The sequence below is a fragment of the Gopherus evgoodei genome, chromosome 5 (genome assembly GCF_007399415.2).
Source record: "Gopherus evgoodei ecotype Sinaloan lineage chromosome 5, rGopEvg1_v1.p, whole genome shotgun sequence".
Taxonomy (NCBI): Eukaryota; Metazoa; Chordata; order Testudines; family Testudinidae; genus Gopherus; species Gopherus evgoodei.
Window position 1 is genome coordinate 84,831,521 of NC_044326.1, and position 21,468 is coordinate 84,852,988.

Consider the following 21,468-nt stretch of genomic DNA (forward strand, 5'->3'; position numbering starts at 1 on the left):
CAAATAAAACAACCCTTTAAACAGGTGGCACCAGTCTCTTCTTTTTCTTCCCTGATTTACACCCCTGATTACCACACTACGGTTCAGTGGGATTGTACTGGGTATAACTCGCATGCAGTTCAACAATGCTTCAACAATGGGACTGGGTCATAAATCAGCCAAGTCCTCATTTGAACAGAGGCTCTTGTTTTGAATTATTTAAGCAGTTTTTAAAGGTCTTTCCCACTGGTGAGGAAGAATGTACTGTATTCTTGAAGGGACCTTTAAAATCCCACTCAATGCTGCACTGTTTAGAACTTTCCCTCCTTCAAAATGCTACCAGCCTGAGAAACTGCCCTGAAGATAAGTGGATCCACAAGAAAAAAAATAATGTCCTTTCCCCTAAAATAAAAGTTTTCAGCTACTCCAGCTTGCAAGTGCGAGTCTATCTTCCTTCCCAGCTTAGGCTCGCTCCCTCCCTTGCATGCTGCAGCCCTGATTGCTGCTTTCTGCTCCAGGTACCTCCCCCTCCTCCTTTTGTTTTAGTGCCAGGCAGCAGTGGAGTTTCCTGTTGACACCGGAATATTGTGAATGGGCAGGGAACGCAAACGCGACCCTTCTTCATTTTCCTTTAACTTTCCTTCCCTCCCAACTGGTTGTATGGGTGCGCCTCTCTCTCCTCCCAAACCTGCGTCCTGCTGAGCTTGCAGGGAAGGGGAGGAGAGAAAAGGCCCAAAGAGGATCCTCCACGCCTAGGCTTAAACTTCAGAGAAGGGGGAGGCGGAGTGAAAAGAAGCGAGATTTGCAGGGAGTTGCCGGCTGCCGGAGCAGAGGAGAAGAGAGGTGTAGGTGCAGAGTGGGGCGGCTCGGGAGGGCTTCTCTGCTCCGGGAACCGCAGCGTGGCTCAGCTCCAGCGCTGGGGCGTTCGCTGCTCACTCACTGAGCGAGACAAAGAACCCCCCCAGTCGCGCGCGCTCGGGCATGGGGGCGCCTGCTTTCTAAATGCCCCCTCCTGCACCCCTCGCTGATGGCTGAAGCCTGGAGGCTGGAGGACGAGGAAGAGGAGCTGAGGGAGTTCAGCAGAAGGCACAGAAGGGGGAACCTGAACTCTGCAGCCGGTAAGCAGGAGGCTTTTAGTTGAATGCTGGGCAAAGCCATTAAACCCCGCAGTGCAGGTCTGTCCATGTACCAGTCTCACTAGCGAGTGGTGCACAGGACACGAGTGGGGCTATGGTCGCTAAGAACAAGTGTGGGTGGGGGTCAGATTAAGTAGATTAATGTGTTAATCTATGTTTGACCGTTACTTAACAAATGGGATTTTTCCTTAAAGTTATGTTTACAATCCTACCTGGAAATGGAGGGATTTTTAAAGGGGGAGGAGAGCAGGAAGGGGAGTCAGGGCAAGGTACAGTCACTTAACTGTTTGTTAACTGGATAGGCTCGACTGAATGCTTATCTCCTTGATGAATCAAGGGATAGTCATTAATATTAAAGAAAAAGTGTAATGTCCAGCTTCCACAGTTTTAACTCCCAGAGTGCTGTTGCCTCAATTGGATGGTTAAATATAAATTGTATTGATCAATACTTAAAATGCCCTAAGGATCACCACCCCAACAAACAAACCCCACATTGCTTGTTGCCAATATGAAGCCCTAGCTTTTGCTCGTTGTTGTGCATTGGAGCTCCTCGGTCACAAGAGTCTGCCAGCCTGGGGTTGGAGGCCTAAAAGTGTCAGCAAGGTGCTTAATGCTGTACCAGACACAACTTTACAAACAGCCTCTGCCCTGCAGAGTTTACAGTCCCAGAAAAGATGGGGTGCACTGGGACACTCAGGTGAGGGAACTTTTTTTATTGACTCACTTCTTGTAGCCATCACAGGAGAAATGAGTTGTAGACTTTCTCTATACATAAAAGCTTTATCACTTTAACTAATGTAGATAGTTTATACCAATATAAATGTGTTTATATCAGAATAGTTTATTCCTGTATGGGAAGGGGAACAAACTACACCAGCCTAAGGCACCTTTAGGAGGTGATTTAAGAAGAGATTTGCATGACAACAGGGCTTGGCAAGCTGGAATTAGGAGTTGCTGGTGTGGAAGAAAGAGACAAGTGGGATGACATATGAGGAAAAAGGGTGAGAGAATGTGATGAGACCGGGGTCATTGATTAGATTACAATGGATTTATGTAGATCCTTGAAGGCAAGGATAAGTTTTTATTTCATATGGTGGGCCAAGGGAGCCAATGTAGCCTTGTCATAAAGTATCTCTGTAGCTTCCAATTCAATCGTTACTTAAAGATCACTTGTGATAAGCAACTTTTGCCAGTCCTTGAGGTGGCTGCTGTATTATTTGCCTCTTCTGTCCATATACAATCCACTCTGTGCTGAGACAGCTTCCTAAAAGCCCAGTTCCAGGGGGAATATCACATTCAGAAACATATCTTAAAAAACCAGCTAAACAAAAATGTTAGCTTTGTTTCTAATAATTTTTTTTATTAAAATTGAAAACTTTTAAAATCAGTGTTTACTTTTTTATTTTTGTTTACTTTCTGCATTTCTCTCAGAGTAGACAATGGAAACTGTCTAGTCATTTTCATTTGACAGAACCAGCTATAAACAGTTTAAGGCCTTGCTCCAGCAAGTCCTCCTTTGTAGAAGGAATAATTATGATGTATATTTTAAAACTCTTTCCATTGGATTTTTTTTAAACTAGTAGAAAATATTTATGTTGATCTTAGATTTGGTGAAATTGTGTGTGTTTCCTCATTCTGGAGCTAAATTTGATCCCAGAGTTCACTTTAAGGTATGAAATGGTTATACAAAAAATAAAGGGCTGGATTCTCTGCTGCCCTGTACTTTGTATAGTTGCTTATACTGGTGCAAAGGGAGTGTAAATTGCTACTGTCTCGTTTTAGTGGTGTGCTCCACCTACTTTGTACTAGTGTAATGACTACATGCTTGCAGTGAATGCAGGCTCGGGTCATGTCTACACTAGGACCAGTTTACCACTACAGAAATATATTGTATCAGTGATACTCAGACTGTGGCTTTCAAGCTGCAAGTGGCTCTTTAATGTGTCTCCTGTGGCTCTTTGCCGCACATGATATTAAAACACTCTGTGATTTAATTATTAATAAATCTAAGTTATCAACCAGTTAAGTTATCAACTTGCACTAAGTTATTTATTTACTTGCTGTGAGAATCATATATAAAAACTAAATATTTCCCCTGTCATTCACACTACTGTGGCTCTTTTGGGTAATGTTGATTGCTAATTTGGCTCCTGAACCACTGAGGTCTGAGTATAACTGCATTATACTATGCCAGTAAAGTATTCATAGTGTGGGTGCAGCTATCCTGGCAAAGCTGCAGTTTGTACACTTACAAAACAACAAAAAATATTTCCATCGATAAGACAGCATAGGCAAAGTAAGGAAAATGCTGGCATAGTAAAACCACTGCCTACAAATGAAATAAGCTATACCAGAGGTAGGCAACCTGTGGCACGTGTGCCGAAGGCAGCACGCGAGATGATTTTCAGTGGCATTCACACTGCCTGGGTCCTGGCCACTGGTCCGGGGGGCTCTGCATTTTAATTTAATTTTAAATGAAGCTTCTTAAACATTTTAAAAACCTTATTCACTTTACATACAACAATAGTTAGTTACATATTATAGACTTATAGAAAGAGACCTTCTAAAAACTTCAAAATGCATTACCAGCACGCGAAACCTTAAATTAAAGTGAATAAATGAAGACTCGGCACACCACTTCGGAAAGGTTGCTGACCCCTGAGCTATACTGATAAAAGCACAGCTTTGCCAATATAGCTGTGTTTACACTACAGACTTTTCCTGGTACAGCTGTGTTGGTCAGGGACATAGTTATGCTGGGAGAAGTCTAGGCATATCCTGAGGCCCAGTATTTTTAAAAACGTGTTTGAGAAAATCACTTGAGCTGTATGTACCAAGTTTTCTTCTCCTCCCACCTCCCAGTTGATATTTTTTTGGATTAAAAAAATTAACTGCACCTAACAGGCCAAAGGTCTAATGATGGAAATGATCATGTAAGTAAGAGTGAAACAAACAATGGGAATATTTAAATTGAGAAATAGGGTAGTGAGTTATGCTGTATCTATCATTTTAAAACTACATTTTGTTGAAAGCAATGGAGGCAACTTGTGGTCTGCAACATTAAATGTGATGGATACGCATAGGCCACAGTTATAAAATAAAAGTTCAGTTCATACATGGAAATACAGATTTGTGAATGAGCACTACCTCAGTCCCAGTGTGGTTCACTTGTAAGTAGCGTTGAGAACATAGAGATGTGGATTTTAAGAAGTTAAATACATAAAAATGGAAGAGAAAACTATACGTCTTACACTGCATCCCCCACATTTCATGCTATGGAGAAAAGGGACAATCTCTTCTTTGCAATACCAAGCAAGTCTTATAATAAGTTTACTGTTGGGAGGGTAGGAAAAGATAGTGAACAGTTGGAAATTTTGGAAAATGCTCATTTGTCAGATCAACACATTCCATTGGAATGTCTCAATTTTGATGAAATATTCAGCAAAAGCCAGGCAGGTTTCTGACAGATTCTAGAATGGTGATTCTAAAATGAAGTATTGCAAACTTCCAGGTCTGTGAAAATTTTTGAGTTTTTGGAGGTTCATCCTGATTCAGGAAAAAAAAATTTCCCTCAAGACTTGAAGTTTTTTGCAGGCCTGAAAGTCTGTTTCCTGGCTATCTCTAATAATGAATATTCTATGAGGGGGAAAGAATCTAGTCCTGCAATGAGCTTCATCTGGCCAATAATAGAGTGTGAGGATCATGAGACAGCCTCTATAATTGAATGTGTTCGAAATCTCATACTTAAAACTACATTTAATGTCTACGCTAACTTACTGTATTCAGCCTGAATTCATTTTAACTGCTTTAGGGGGAAGTTGGGTAGCTACAAATGTTGCAGACACTCTCTGAATTTCAAGACAACTTATGAGCTGTAAAAAATCAGTAACTAGTAGGGTGACCAGATAACAAGTGTGAAAAATTAGGTCAGGGAGTTGGGGTGGAATAGGCACCTATATAAGACAAAGCCTTGAATATCAGGACTGTCCCTATAAAACTGGGATATCTGGTCACCCTAGTAACTAGGCTCATAGGTGCCAACTTCCCCATGGCCAGGTGGATGCTCAACCCCCTGGCCCCTCCCCACCTCTTCCCGCCCCTGCACTGCCCTTCCCTCACCCCCATTCCAGCCCTTCCCCCAAGTCCCGTCTCTTCTCTGCCTCTTCTCCACCCCCTCCCCTGAGCACGCCATGTCCCCGCTCCTCCCGGAAAGTCGGAAAGTCTTAAGTGCTGCCAAACACCTGTTAGATTGGGGGTGGGGGGAGAGGGACAGGAAGCACTGAGAGGGAGGGGCAGTGGAGACCTGGCATGCTTGGGGGAGGAGGAGGTGAGGAGGGGGTGGCAGCAGGGAGGAGCTTGGCTGCCAGTGGATGCGGAGAACCCGCTAATTTTTGTGGGTGCTCCAGCCCCGCAGCACTCACAGAGTCAGCACCTATGACTAGGCTTATCCAGTTCATAGTAAAAAGCTGTCATGATTGTGCTGCAGTTTCCTGGTAATATTATGGGTGTTCAGTAATGCAGGAAAGGATTTTGACTTTTAATATTGCCTTTTTTTTTTTTTTTTTTGCTCACTTGCTTAACCACAAATTTCTGTAATTTGGAATGCATCATGTCATTATCAGTGTGGTTTAGAGAGGTCTTATTGAAGTTGCTTTTGATGTTTGTAAGATTGTCATAGGACTCCTGGAAATTATTTTATTCCTACAGGTGGCTGACAGTAAATGTGGCAAATAGTTTCTGGCTACAGGGATCAATAGCCTTTCTATACTTTTTTTTTTACTCTGGTTTTTTTATGGGTGTTTTTTTCAGATGTTTCAGACTCAGTTTTGTGGAATTTCTTCAGTTCAGTTGGTCAGTTTTAAGCTACTGAAAAAATTCATAGCTTTCTACTTGTCTATTTTTCTCTAGACCCAGTTTAGAAGAGCCCTATTTCCTTTGCACTCCTACACCAATCTGTGCTGACATGCTGGGTCCAGTAGAACAAACCAAGATTGCATTAGAAGCATACCATCTCACCAGTCATTGTACAGCTAGGGGAATTGCTGGGGTATGTTTGTGTGGGATAGGTTGATCCAACTAAGACTTGAGTGCAGCAACAGTTTTTTGCAGTGAACCAGCTCTGTCTTCCAAAGGGAAATTATGAATGTGATATGAGAAGCCTCTGCATTCTATTCCCATTTTTATGCAAAATATCTGTTTGGTCCCAAGAGTAAAAGGATAATAAGCTATAAGTCTGTTCTTGAAATTTAGGGGCCTGATTCTGCAAAGCTATGAGCTCCTTCGGTGTTCATTGACCCATCAAGTGGATACCGAGGCCCTCAGCACCCTGCAGAAAGTGTTCAGGATTTGGCCTTATGAAATTTATATAACCCAAACATGATGGAAAGTTTTTTGTGTTTTTTTAATAGACAGACTTCATTAAACCAAAGAATAAATGCAGGAACATGGAATCAGTAGTGGACATGTGATAATGAAAGTGAAAGAACTGTCAGTGTTCTTTCTATTTGGGACTTGCTACTCCTTGAGTGGGTAAGGTTGATGTTTGTTACAAGTCTCTCTCTTGTGACAACAGTATTATTGCTTAGGTTTCCATTTTGGACGAGTACCCAGGTCAGTGATTATGACTGTATTACAGCAAGATAGATCGTATTAAATGTCTAATTTGTTTGCAATATAATAAGTGATGGCACTTGTAGAAGTGTGCGTTGTGGACTAGCTAAGTCTGTACTTTGGTATAGCCAATATTCCTTTTTTTTCCTGTAACTCAGTGGTACTGAGCAGTGAAGTCACTGGAGTTTCCTATGAAGAGATCTCATAGGATTGAGCACAGTGATTTATTCTTTTTCAGTTTGGCTAATAATATTTTTCTTTATTTCTAATGGAGCAAAAGCCAATATGGTTTAATTTTGGTGACTTTGCTGTCTGTGCACCATTGATCTTCACATCTGAGCTTGGAATATACTACATGTGCCATTGCAGGGGGCACCTTCTTGCATCTCTTATAAATAAATTGCATTTTAACTGCACTGAGGACAAAGTAGCAGCCCATTGATGTGTTTTGTGTATGTCCTCAGTCTCATCGGCCAGAAAACAGAAAGCTCTCAAAATAGTGGAGCAGATTTTGTGCCCCGGTCTGCTCACTTTGGATCACTTATGAGTTCCCTGTTGGGGATTTCCCCAACATGGGAGAGCTCTCAGTGTGGGAGGAGCTGACAAAGCTGGTTCTTACTTCTTCCTTATGCAGTGCCTTTCTCTTACTGTGTCTGTATACGATGCCACTGCCTAGCACAATAGGCCCACACCAAAACTACAGCTTTAGCAAACCATGGCTGCAACATTTGAACCAAAAAATTCACTGCTTTCTTACAACCTCAGTTATACATTTTTTTTCTTATATTGTTTTCTGCATCTGTTGTTTTCTCTTCTATTCCTTTCCTTTCATTGTGTGATCCACCTATTCCCGTACATTTCTAACCTCTCACTTCCTCCCCAATTCTCTTTCACACTGCTACTCTTTTGTGGCTTGACCTATACTTAAATGTTTGTTAGGTCAGCATAGCTATGTTGCTCAGGAGTGTGAAAAATCCATTCCCTGACCGGCATAGCTATGCCAACCTAATGTAGATGCAGTTCAGTCAATGGAAGAATGCTTCTGTCAACATAATTAGTATCATTCAGGGAGGTGGTGTTCCTGCACTGAAAGAAAAACCTTTCCATCAGTGTAGGCTGCATTTACACTACAGCGGTATGCTGGTATAGCTACACCAACATAGTTATGCCTGTATAGTCTGGGTAATGGAGACACAGTCTAACTTATCCAATCGATTTCTTTCCTATCCACCTATATTTACATAGTGAAACACACCTTTCCTCTTCCAGATGCTTACTCGCTCTCGACACCTTATCATACATAGGGCATGGAAAATTGAGCAGATACTTTAGTTCTCTGGCTATTAGGTAAGATGAGGACCCAGGTGAAAGCTAAGCCTCTGCCCTGACTCCCAAGCTAATGGCAAAGTTGGAATTCTCACTAAGATGCTATTTCTGTACCTGGTAGGAGGCTCCATCTTTTGTACCATCCAGCTAGCAGGTAGCTGATAATGTGAAGTCGTCTTCAAACTCCATTTGGCTGATGAAACAAAGGAGCATTTTCCTTTCTTTCATCCTGGCTACTGTAAAGGGGCATATAATGTTTGTAAGTTAGGTAAGAAAAGGTCTAAAACCTGTTGTCAGTTTATCAGTAATTCTAGTTACCAGCCCCTCTCCTTTACTCCTACCATCATCACTAAAACTTTAAATGTGCCTGAAGTAATTGATGCTGATGTAGTAAAACAGTGAATAATGCGCAGTGAGGTAGCTGTCTGTAAACCAAGCTTTCTCACTTCAGTCTCACCTGCTTTTAGAGAGCAGCCACTCACCATTCTATTCCCATCTTGCAGGGTTGATAAATGATAATTTTCGTAAGTGACCTTGTCTACATACAAACTTACATTGGTGTAACTAAAACACTTTTAAACTGCTACAGATTTGTATGTGGGTGTCAAGTCAAATAAGCACTGGCTCCTTGTAGATCAGACAGTAGGGTGATTGTCTAAACAGCATTGAGAACTAAGGCCTAAAGTTGCACCTGCTTTTTTTTGTTTGTTTAAATCAATTTAGATAAACCTGGTACAAACCCTGAATGTTGAATTCTCTTAAACTGGCTTGTACCTGCCTTTACAATGTAAGCGAAATTGATATAAATCAGATGTAAAACAATTTAAGAGTGCTTACATGAGGGTTTTGTGCCTGTTTAATTAATTGATTTAGTTAAGCGCTGTAACTTGTGTATATATACGCAGGGCTTGAGATATGCACTCTTGTTTAGAGTTGGTTTTAAACCTATTTAAAAACCATGTTCTACTTTAGGTTCTTACTTAGGCTAGAATGTGTCTTTTAAACATGATTATCAGGAGGTTTGGCATGCTCCATGCTATCCATCCAGCTTGTATTCAGTGCTGTTTGCTGCCTTGGTATTTGGCCAGTGTATTGGGATTAATGCTCCTATTACAGGATCTTTAATGACCACAAGAACTCTCAACTACAGTTGACTGGAAAAGAAGAACTCTGCTTTGTGAAAAATTTAAACATTTCAAAATTTGTTTTAATTCCACATCAAAGAGAGAACCACCTCAAAATAGCCTGGTTAGGACACTCATCTGGAGTATGGAACACCCAGTTTCAAGTCCCTACCCTGTCTGAATCAGACCCCTAATCACTAAGCTGTTGGCTATTTTGAGGGTCTGTCTCCCTCCCTCTCTCTCTCTCTCTCTCCCCCCCACCATCCTGTTGACATAAATATATTTCCGTGAAACAGTTCAGTTTCAAGAAAATGTTTTTTTGACAGAAAAAAGTTTTCAGATTTTTTTACCAGCTCTGCTCACAACTGTTCCCTTTGTGAAAATTGGTGGTTTCACGGGTTCCTGTCAACTGTTCAGTCTTTTCCAATTTGTGTGCTTTTGCAGTTCTATTTTGGAATTAAAGTAAAACCCAAATTAATTTATTAACATATATTATTAATGTTTTACCGATCTCTACTCTGTGTCCTATTAACTGAGTTTGGGGCATACAATAATTTGTATAGATTAACACTGAGTAAATTTTCAACTTGTATGCTTTTTAAAAACAAAAAAGTTTACATGGTGATGGATGATGTGATTATATATTTAGGTAATCCATTCTTTTACATAGAGAAACATGCAAAAAAAAAAGCCACTTAATTCGTTTTGTTGCTCCGAGAATAACATTTGTTTTGAATTTAGGAGGGCCTTTTGTCTAATATTAAAGTGGTTTTAGTTGTTTTAAGAAGGCAAATTCAAATTTATCATGTGATATCTGTGTCCCTATATTGAAATGGGAGCACTTTTAGATTCTTCTTATTTTGAAATATTAGTTTGTGGCTGCAGAACTTAATATTTTGGCATGTGTTTAAGGCTAATGGAGCTGAGCTGGCTCATATCTCAGCAATTTTTGGGTAGACCAATATCGTTAAACAATTTACTTTTCTGCACCTCTAGCCAGATCCCTTTCAGAGTATCCTTAGATCCTATAATCTTTGGTAATTTAGAGTAAAGTTAAAAATAAAGTGTGAGAGTCCTTAACAGATTCCAGTATATCCCAGTCTATGGATATGTCTACGCTGGCAGAGTTACAGTGCCAGAAGGTACAGCACCGCTCAGAGAGCACTGAAGGGAAACCACTGTTGTGTGTTTACACTGTCAGCTGCCGGCGCAATAGCATGTTCACACTTGTGGCCTTGTAGGGTATTTGGAGCGGTGCACTCTGGGCAGCTAGCTCACAGAACATCTCTTCCTCTTCTGCCCTTAAGAGTAGTGGGAAGGAGGAGGGAGTCAGGGGGCGTCCTGAGTGCCTAAGGAAAAATACAATATGAATGACAAACCATTCTGTTACCTAAAGACTCAACATCTTTTGTTCTCATTTGGCTGTTGGGCAGAATACAGTTCCATTTCACCTTAGAAAACCTTGTTAATGGACTAACTTCACACACAGTCAATACTTGTTAAAAATCCTTTTAAGTATAAAAACCTTCCCTTGTTAAGGTATATTTATTTGGACTGGCTGGGTGATTAGAACATAAGAAGGCCTTACTGGGTCAGACCAAAGGTCCATCTAGCCCAGTATCCTGTCTACCAACAGTGGCTAATGCCAGGTGCCCCAGAGGGAGTGAACCTAACAGGTGATGATCAAGTGATCTCTCTCCTGCCATCCATCTCCACCTTCTGACAAACGGAGTCTAGGGACACCATTTCTTACTCATCCTGGCTAATAGCCATTAATTGGCTTAACCTCCATGAATTTATCCAGTTCTCTTTTAAACACTGTTATAGTCCTAGCCTTCACAACCTCCTCAGGTAAGGAGTTCCACAGTTGACTGTGCGCTGTGTGAAGAACAACTTCCTTTTATTTGTTTTAAACCTGCTGCCTATTAATTTCATTTGGTGCTCCTACTTCTTGTATTATGGGAATAAGTAAATAGCTCTTCCTTATCTACTTTCTCCACATCACTCATGATTTTATATAACTCTATCATATCCCCCCTTAGTATCATCTTTTCCAAGCTGAAAAGTCCTAGCCTCTTTAATCTCTCCTCATATGGGACCCGTTCCAAACCCCTAATCATTTTAGTTGCCCTTCTCAAAACCTTTTCTAGTGCCAGTATATCTTAAAGCTTTGCGAACAGGGGCTGCTAACAGATTTGAGACTCTGCTTCACAAACACTGACGAGGTTATTCAAATAGGCAATTCAAATAGTTACCCACTATGTATTTCTGTGATATCTTGAGGAGGGGAGGGGTTTTATTTGGATGCTGTGGTAGGGTGGACTCACCACTACTTACTTTCTAGCCCATAATTGGAGACTACTTTCTGGTAAAACACCTCATGCAATTTATTTTAGTGCTCTTTGCCACCACTTTCACAGACTGTGCAGCCTTATCCCAGCAAAAACATGGAGCCTTCAGCACCTGAGGAAAGAGGTTTCTTATGGCTCTAGCTCTACAAGTATACATCACTCTCTTCCTCTCTCTCATACTTCCTTCCAGTGCCTCTTGTTCCAGCTGGGCTAATGAATTAATGAGTGGCTTTTTACTCCCATCAGCCCATTCCTGTCTATCAACTGGGAGCTGTTCAGTAGTCAGGGTTCGTCTACACTACAGGATAAATTCGAATGAGCTTAAACCGATTTTATAAAACAGATATTATAAAGTCGATTGTGCGCGTCCACACTAGGCACACACTAGGCACATTAATTTGGTGGTGTGCGTCCGTGGTCCGAGGCTAGCGCAGATTTCTAGAGCGGTGCACTGTGGGTAGCTACTGTAAAGTAATGAGGCCAATAACGTCGATTTGCGTCCACACTAACTCTAAATCGATATAGTAATATCGATTTTAGCATTACTCCTCTCGTTTTGTAGGAGCACAGAAATCGATTTAAAGAGCCCTTTAAATCCATATAAAGAGCAGTGTAGTGTGGATGGGTGCAGTGTTAAATCGATTTAACGCTGTTAAAATTGGTTTAACAGCGTAGTGTGGACCAGGCCTCAGGTGTGCTCTGGGGCAACTAACTGGCTCAGCTGCTGTTGACTAGCACGTTGTCACAGCAGCTGTATTTGTGGCCCACCACAATAATATCACTGTCTATTATAACCCAGGTGAAAAAAGGAATGCTCCCAGAGTGGGCAAACAGTTACATAAGCAGGCAGTCATTTTGCCTATTCAAACTCTGTAAGGAATTGTAAAATTCCAGGAGTAAATTGACAAAAGCATAAAATGACACCAGTCTGTCGATTTTTAACAGTCACTAAGCAGTGTTGGAAGCTCCTGAGCACAAAGCAGTCTTTAAATTTCGTAACTTGGAAGTAACACATTTCCTCCTCTTTAGCAGGAGATATAGTGCTGTGAAAAGATGAAAAGAATGCATCTGCCCTGTAATGCATTAAGCTCTTCGGGTGAATATGTATTCTTGAGGCAGTTCTAAGTGCTTGCTGATCATTAGAGATCTTCCAGTTACCCTGAGAAGTGCATCTTTTCAAAGAGCTAAACAATGAACTACAACCACCTTTAAAAAAAAAAAAAATGTAGGTAAGCTTCTATATGCCAAGTATCAGAGGGGTAGTTGTGTTAGTCTGTATCCACAAAAACAAGGAGGAGTCCGGTGGCACCTTTAAAGACTAACGGATTTATTTGGACATAAGCTTTCATGGGTACATTTCTGTACTTATGCCTTTATGCCTGTATCTGTAATTTTCACTCCATGCATCTGAAGAAGTGAGGTTTTTTTACCCACGCAAGCTTATGCCCAAATAAATCTGTTAGTCTTTAAGGTGCCACCAGACTCCTCATTGTTCTTCATATGGTGTAAATAGAAAGAGGAAACAATGAAAGTTTGAACCTGTCTCATGCCCAGCACCTTGCTCGGGTTTAGCACTCTGTCCATGAATGGCAATAACTCCTAAAATGACAGAGCTGTAGATAGAGTGACCAGACAGCAAGTGTGAAAAATTGGGACAGCAGGTAGTGGGGGGTAATAGGAGCCTATATAAGAAAAAGACCCCAAAATCGGGACTGTCCCTATAAAATCAGGACGTCTGGTCAACTAGCTGCAGATCAGTTCTGTCTACATTACAATATTGCATCATTTCAAGGTTAAGCATCGCAGCTTAGTGTTTCTAGTACCATTTTCTTCCTAAAGCTTTTTTATTGCGTCCACACTAATAAACTTTGCCAGAGTAAACCAATAAAATGAATCCACACACAGCACTTATTCTGTACCTATGTAGGGGGGGGGGCATCTATTGTGTAATTCGCAGCACAGTTCTTGCAGCAGGTGCATAGCACAGGTGAAGGCACATACCTGGCAACATATTATGTATATTATAGCGGGAGTTGGTACCAAAATCCTATATTTAGGTTGGCTAACACTTTGCATCAGAAAAGATATTTGAGAATCTCTAACGCATCAGTGTTTGCATCTGGCTTTTGGAATTTAAGAGTTAGAAAGCACTGTGTCAAGAGAAGTGCCTATGATATTCTGCTCCAGTTTGGCTTAGATGTAAACTTTTGAAAATCACTATTTCCTTTCTGTACCTTTTGTATTGTCAGATAATTGAACACTCTAATATAAGGGTAGGCCCACACTATGAGCAATGCTGCAAACCCTGGGGACTAGGCAGCCTTTCCAGGATAAGGTGAGAGAGACTAGGCCAGCCTCCACACAAACAACCCCTTTAGATGCAGCACATGGGCCCACTGGCCCCTACCCTATTTTCTAGGGGCACCATATGGGGAAGGAGCTCTTTCTATCTCCTGAAGGGGAAAAAGAGAGAGAGAAACAGCCAAACAGCCTAGGCTTGCCATACCACACCCTAGACCAGGTGTGGGCAAACTTTTTGGCCTGAGGGCCACATCTGGATATGGAAATTGTATGGCTGGCCATGAATGCTCATGAAATTTGGTGTTGGGGTGTGAGAGCAGGTGCAGGCTTCATCTGGGGGTGCAGACTCTGGAGTGGGGCTGAGGATGAGGGGTTGGGGATGCTGGGACCAAGGGGTTCGGAGGGTGGGAGGGGATCAGGCCTGGGGCAGGGGGTTGGGACACAGGAGGGGATCGGGGTTCAGCCTCTGTGCGGTGCTCACCTCAAGCAGCTCCCGGAAGCAGTGGCATGCCCTGCCCCCCACCCCCTCCCGGCTGCTATGCGGAGGTGCTTCCAGGTGGTTCAGTGTGCTGCCCCGTTCGCAGGCATCACCCCTGCAGCTTCCATTGGCTATGGTTCCCAGCCAATGGGAGCTGTGGGGGCGGTGCTTGGGGCAGAGTGCAGAGCCCCCTGGCTGCCCCTACTCATAGGAGCCAGAGGAGGGACATGTCGCTGCTTCTGGGAGTCACTTGGAGCCACAGCACACGCAGAGCGGGGCAAGCCCCAGACCTCGCGCCCTGGCAGGAGCCCGAGGGCCAGATTGAAACATCTAAAGGACCAGAGGCGGCCCCCGGGCTGTAGCTTGCCCACCCCTGCCCTAGACCCAGCATATAGCCCCAGCAGCCTGTTTCTCCCTTTGAATAATAGTCTTTTCCTGCTGCCAGCAAACGTACTTAGCCCTATACCCTGAGCTGGACTGAAGGTTCAGAACTCAAATCCTAGTGGTGATGCATGATGGGGAGGTTGCTAGAGTAGAGTTTGTTTTTACTGTTTTTCTTTTTTAAAACCCTAAGGAATTACATTATACACACACACACAATTTTAAAAGAATGTTATTAAAGTTGCAAAGTGAAGCACTTGAAAGTTAGAACTCCCAGATTTAAGGTTGCCCATGCCTGGTGATATGCTACCAAGAAGCATCTGATCATATTAAAAATGTGCTTTCAGGTAATACCAATACAAAGAGTCTCACATGTTTTTACAAATGTATGATGTTGTACTCTGAATAAAACATTGGGTGGTAGTGTCGCTTAAAAACAAGCTTTATGTACATTTCATAGGGTAATCCTTCATTTTCTTGAAGTGTCACCCTAGCTTTGATACACATTATTGTATTTGAAAGATGAAATCTCTGCTTTTATGAGGTATCAAAACAGTATAAATCACTTTAGTCATCCTCAGGAGTAGCTTATAAAGCACTGTGGGAATCTATCAAGGTGTAGAAACTTCAAAGCAACTTTACAAAAAATTGATCTGATCTTTAAAAAGCTTTACAAAGTTCTCAGAAGCCTGATGAAGCTTTCACATTATACATTTTCTATTTCTGAAATGGGTAACTCCAACAATAAATGCTTCAAAACATAATTCTATACACAAGGGTGAACATTTTCAAAAGCTCCCAAGTGATTTAGGAGCCTAAATCTCATTGAAAGTCAATGGGATTTAAGCACCTAAGTGCCTGACTTGTTTTTGAAAATGGGACTATGAACTCCTGAAAATCTCTTAGGAACACCTGAAGATCCCTAGCTCTTATTGAAATGAAGCAAATTAGAAGTTTCGATGTGTCACAAAGTAACGTTAAAGAATTAAAAACGTAACTTCCTCTCCATTTTTAAACCCATGCCAGAAACTATTTCTCCAGTTCACCTTGTGTTTTTCCAGAAAAATTATCCTCTCACACACAAGACATATATATGACAGAAAGAAGTGCACAGGGCCATATTTTGTGAGATATTTGAAGGTTGGAGGGAGGACAGTAGACAAAAATCAGCAAAACTTGTTAAAACCTGACCTATAGAAGATACCATCTCTGTAAAACACAAGAAGAAATACAGAGAAGAATGAGTTTATTGCACATGCCAGGGATTCCTTGCATCCCTCAGTGCCTCCTTAGGTTCCCATCCCCCACTGGAGTTGCAATGATCAGAGGGCTTTTGTGTGCCTCATTTTCCCCAATTACTTGCCTGGGTTGTGTGCATACATACCCCTATTGGCTGCCGTTTTCCTCTCCCCCGCTGCCCCCCATTATTATTCATCTTTCTGTCTGGGAAACAAATAATTCAGCATATGAATATTTACATTATTGGGAGGATTAGCAGAGATGAGCAGGGGTACAGTTATGTTGGAAGGTGTTAATTAATGCCATCAACCAGTTCTTTGATCCAGAGACAATTGCAGAGGCTGTGGCTGTGCTAAAGAACTTGAAGCTGTGGCTGTGCTAAAAAGCTGGCATGGGCTTCATGTGTGCCCCATTTTGCCTATTTTAATTTTCTGATTTCCCCAAAAATCAAAAGAATTCTGGCCATAGATGCCTAAAACATTCCCTGAAATTTTGGAATTTATTGGATTGGATGTGGCATTCAGTGTTAGCGTATTGCAGACAGACAAACAACATAGTATCATCAAATTGACTGTAAACTCCAAAGACAAAAAGAATTATCAAAGACGAAAAGAATTATCAAATGCTTTACTCATGAATCGTATATTAGATTTTATTTCTTAAAGAGAGGTAGGGCCAGTTTCTGCACTCATTTATACCAGTGTAAAACCAGAGTCACTGCTGAGATCACAATCGATTGGTAGTGCCCACTCACGGCTTTGTCTGCACATTGACGGGATTACTGGCCTGGTGAATAGAGGGGAAGCAGTAGACATGGTACATCTTGATTTTAGTCAAGTTTTTGACACAGTCTCACATGACATTCTCGTAAGAAATTAGGGAAATGTGGTCTAGATTAAACTGCTATAAGGCAGTGGTTTTCAAACTGCAGGTTGTGACCCAGTACTGGGTCACGCAATGCAAGGCACTGCGTCATGGTGGCTGTGGTCAGACCTGGCTGCTAAAAGTCCCGTCTGTGGTGCTGCCCGGCTAAGGCAGGCTAGTCCCTATCTCTTCTGGCACTGTGCAGCACCCTGGAAATGGCCAACAGCAGGTCCAGCTGCTATGCAGGGGGCCCCAGCCCTGAGCCCTCCCCACCAAACCTGGAGCCCCCTCCTGGCTGGCTGCCCAAACCTGAAGCCCCCTCCTGCACCCCATGCCCCTCATCCCCGGTCCCAGCCCAGAGGCTGCACCTCCAACCCAGAGCCCTGACCCCATCCTGCACCCCAAACCTCCTGCCCCAGCCCAGAGCCCCCTCCCACACTCTGAACCCCTCATTCCCAGCCACAGCCCTCACCTCAACCTTCTGCCCCAGCCCTGAGCCCCTTCCACACCCCAAGCCCCTCATCTCCAGTTCCGTTGGCGGGCATCAACAATTTTCTTCAACTGGGTTGCCAGAAAAAAAAGTTTGAAAACCACTGCTATAAGGTGGGTATACAACTGGTTGGAAAACCCTTCTCAAGTAGTAATCATCAATGCTTCACTTGTTAAACTGAGAGAGTGTTTCTATTGAAGTGGGGTTAGTCTAGGGTCAGTACTATTCAGTATTTTCATTCATGACTTGGAGTGGAGAGTATGCTTATAAAATTTGCAGATGGCACCAAGCTGGGAGGGATAGCTAGCACTTTGGAAGCCAGGGTTAGCATTCAAAATGACCTTGACAAAGTAGAGAACTGGTCTGAATGCAACGAGATGAAATTCTATAAAGGTAAGTGTTAAGCACTACATCTAAAGAAGGAAAATCAAATCCACAACCACAAATTGGTGAATAACTGCTTAGTGGTGGTACTATTGAAAAGGATCTGGGGGATTTTAGTGGATCACAAATTGAATATGAGTCAGTAATGTGAGGCAGTTGCAAAAAAGGCTAATAAAATTCTGGGGTATATTAACAGGAGTGATGTATGCATGGCCCTGGAGGTAGTTGTCACTCTGTACTCAGCATGGATGAAGGCCTCAGCTGAAGTACTGTGTCCAGTTCGAGTCACTACACTTTAGCAAAGATATGGAGAGAGTCCAGAGAGCAACAAAAATGATAAAAGTCAAGTTTTCTAAATCTTTTATGAGTAAAGTTTAAAAAAACTGGGCATATTAGGTTTTGAGAAAAGAAGACGGGCGTGGGGGGACCTGATAACACTCTTCAAATTTGTGAAGGGCTATTAGAAGGAGGACGAGGATCAATTGTCTCCCTGTCCACTGAAGATAAAACAAGAAGTAATGTAATTAATCTGCAACAAGGGAGATTTAGGTTAGACATTAAGAAAAACTTTCTATCAGGGTAGTTAAGCTCTGGAATAGCCTTCCACGGGAGGTTGTGAAATCGCCATGACTGAAGGTTTTTCAAAACAGAATGGACAAACACCTGTTAGGTATGGTCTATGGCCTGGTCCACACTACAGCGTTAAATCGATTTAATGCTGTACCCGTCCACACTACAAGGCACTTAAAATCGATTTTAAGGGGTCTTAAAATCGATTTCTGTACTCCTACTCAACGAGAGGAGTAACCCTAAAATCGATATTACTATATCGATTTAGGGTTAGTGTGGACGGAAATCGAAGTTATTGGTCCCATTCTTTTACTGAGCTACCCAGAGTGCACCGCTCCGGAAATCGATGGTAGCCTGGGACCATGGACGCACACCACCGAAGTAATGTGCCCTAGTGTGGATGCGTAAAATCGATTTTATAAAACCTGTTTTATAAAATCGATTTTATTAATTTCGATTTTACTCTGTAGTGTGGACGTGGCCTAAGTTTACCTGGTCCTGCCTCAACATGGGGCGCTGAACTTGATGGCTTCTTGAGGCCTCTTCCAGCTCTACATTTCTATGATTCTGTAGTCTTTGTACTGATGTAACTTGTTTGGTAAAACAAAAACAGAAAACAAAAAAATCATACCACACCAAAAGGGTTACACTAATACAAAAACTATAGAAACTCTTTTGGTTAGCACAGTGTGATTTTTTTTTTCCCCCCCTTTTTTTTTGTTTTACCGAAAGAGTTATACTGGTGTAACTCCTAATGTGGACACCGTTATAGCTTATTAGCCTTTCTGTAAGGGAAGAAGCTGTACTGGTAAAAATGCATCTGAACTATCCTATTAAAGTAGTACAAGTTTTATATATACGTAGGTGTTCTTTTTGGAAGGTAATTTCCATTATCTCACCTTTATAAATTCACTGTGCTTTGAATGTAGACCCCATTCTACCTAATTTTCTATTATTTTTTGGCTTCTGGGACTTAGAAACGACTAATAGCTTTCTAACAAGATATAGGGTATCATGTCTCCTAAGCACTATAGGTAGGGCCCTACCAAATTCATGGTTCACGTTGGTCAATTTCACGATTTTAGATGTACATCTGAAATGTCACGCTATTGTAACCATGGGGGTCCTGGTCCAAAATGGGATTGTGAGGGGGTCCCAAAGCTGTGTAGGAAGGTTGCAGGATTGGTATACTCACCTCTGTGCTACCTTCAGAGCCCAGTTCTGAAAGCAGCAGCTGTGGAGTTTCCTGCAGCTGGTGAAGCCTTCCAGAAGTGGAGATAGGTCCAGTCTCCCTAGTGCTGCTGGGAGCACCCCAAGTAGGGCTTCTAGCTGCTAGTCAGGACCAGTGGTGGATTAATGCATGGGCCCATGGGCATGGGTTCATGCCCAGGGACGCTGGACAATTTGAAAAATGGGTGCTTCAGCCCTGGCAGGAGCTACATGGTGGAAGCCCCGAGCCCCAGCAGGTGCTGTGGGGACTGACACCCCGAGCTCAGGTGCCCTGAGTGCCGGCAGGAGCCACAGGGGAGGGGGAGAGATGGTGGCAGCAGTCCCGGAACTTGGGCATCCTGAGTCCAGGCAGAAGCGGGAGGAGGAGGAGGAAGGAGCTGTGGGTAGGTGACAGAAGCCCACAGCCCCAGTAAGAGCCACAGGGAGTGGCAGCCTGGATCCCAACTCTGGGGCTACTGTAGCACAGAAGCACGGATGGTATACCCTCACTTCTGCACTGCCTTTGGAGGTGGGTCGAATCTCTGTCTGATAACAGCCATGCAAGGGAAGGACAAGTCCTGTCCCTCCCCAGCCTAGTTGATTTTGAGAAGATCAGATTTCACAGGGAAGAGCTTATTTCATGGCCCATGACATATTTTGCATGGCCATGAAGTTGGTAGGGCCCTAACTATAGGACAAACAAATTATTTCTTTGGTGTGGAGAAAATCAGTTCTGATCACTAAAGCACCATAGTATTTATAAGGTTATACTGTCCTTTACACCACTCTGGCAACATAAGGAGCCTTAAAACTTTTACACCTGTTTTATACTCCTGGGGGAATTCACAAAGAAAATTGGAACAATTCACTAAGCAGGCAGGCTGCTACATTCTGCTCTGCCTGAGGGGACAGAGCCTGCCCCACTCCTATCTTCTCAGAAACACCCCAAAGCCATGCCCCTCCATGCCGAGGATGCTGCAGTAGTGAGTGAGAGCTGAAGTGTGTGTGTACCTCATACATTCACAAGTGCCCATCCTTCCCCCGCAGTGGTGATTTACTTCTCTACGGACAGATTCAGGCACCCAGAGCATTTGCCTGCGCTGCCAGGGAGGGGTGCAGGACTGCTCTTACGGCTTCCCTTTTGAAAAATTACTTGTGACAGGGAAGCAAAGGGGAGCCACAAGAGCAAAGAAATCTGTGAGGGACATGAATTCTGCGCATGCGCAGTGATGCAGATTTCCTCCAGGAGTAATTGAATGCTCCCTGAGCCACTCGCGAATCACACAGAGAGAGGCACCTGCAAATCTCCCAAGCTCCCAGCAGATCTCCCAGGCACTTCAACCAAAACACACTGTTTTAGGTAAAATGTAAAATAGATTTATTAACTACACACAGGCAGATTTGATTGTAAGTGCAAGGCACAAAAGGACAAAGATAGTTACCAAAGAAAATAAAAGGTAAGTGCATAGTCTAAATCTTAAACCTTATTACACTAGGCAGTATCTGATCAAGCAGTTTTTATCATCCCACTATATGTTGCAGGAAGGTTACAGTTCTTAATACCAGGGTGGATTTGATTTAAATCACTAGTCAGGAAGTCTCGATTTAATCATGGATTCTTGATGGTTGTTATAACCTTAATACATATTCTTCACAACTCAGAGATGTGGGTTTCATTTTTAGAAGGTACACACTATACATTTTTAAAGTGATTTATTTGAAAACTTTTCAGATTAGTTTTACAGCTATATAGAAAATGAATGATTGGTTATTTCATTTGCCAAATGTAAGTGAAGCAGATTTTTATCAAGTCATTTAGAGGAGAACTGTCTCCAATTCAACAGGTTATTAATATTTGGAGGATTTTCTTGCTATGCTGTATTAGGAGAAGAACATCACCAGACAGACATTTAATTTGTTTTATTTAACTAAAACAACAATATTATGTATTCTGGATTGTTTTCTTCAATAGCAAACATAATATTTTAACAAAACAAGTAAATGAATTTTTGAATTTAAACATTCA

At 42.3% G+C, this 21,468-nt stretch overlaps 1 protein-coding gene across 5 annotated transcripts in view; it reads left to right on the top strand.

The window, feature by feature from the left end:
- The window catches only part of SH3D19 (SH3 domain containing 19), a 169,797-nt gene that overhangs the window by 39,052 nt on the left and 109,277 nt on the right, over nucleotides 1-21,468 (top strand). For 3 of the 5 annotated variants that reach the window (XM_030563544.1, XM_030563545.1, XM_030563546.1), the window contains exon 1: nucleotides 547-1,097. The exons of 1 other annotated variant lie outside the window; for it this stretch is intronic. In XM_030563544.1, coding sequence (XP_030419404.1) covers nucleotides 1,007-1,097 — 91 coding nt within the window. In that variant the 5' untranslated portion in view covers nucleotides 547-1,006. Of the gene's footprint in view, nucleotides 1-546; nucleotides 1,098-21,468 lie in introns of those variants that run through there. One more of the 5 variants, XM_030563549.1, reaches the window with a different exon arrangement.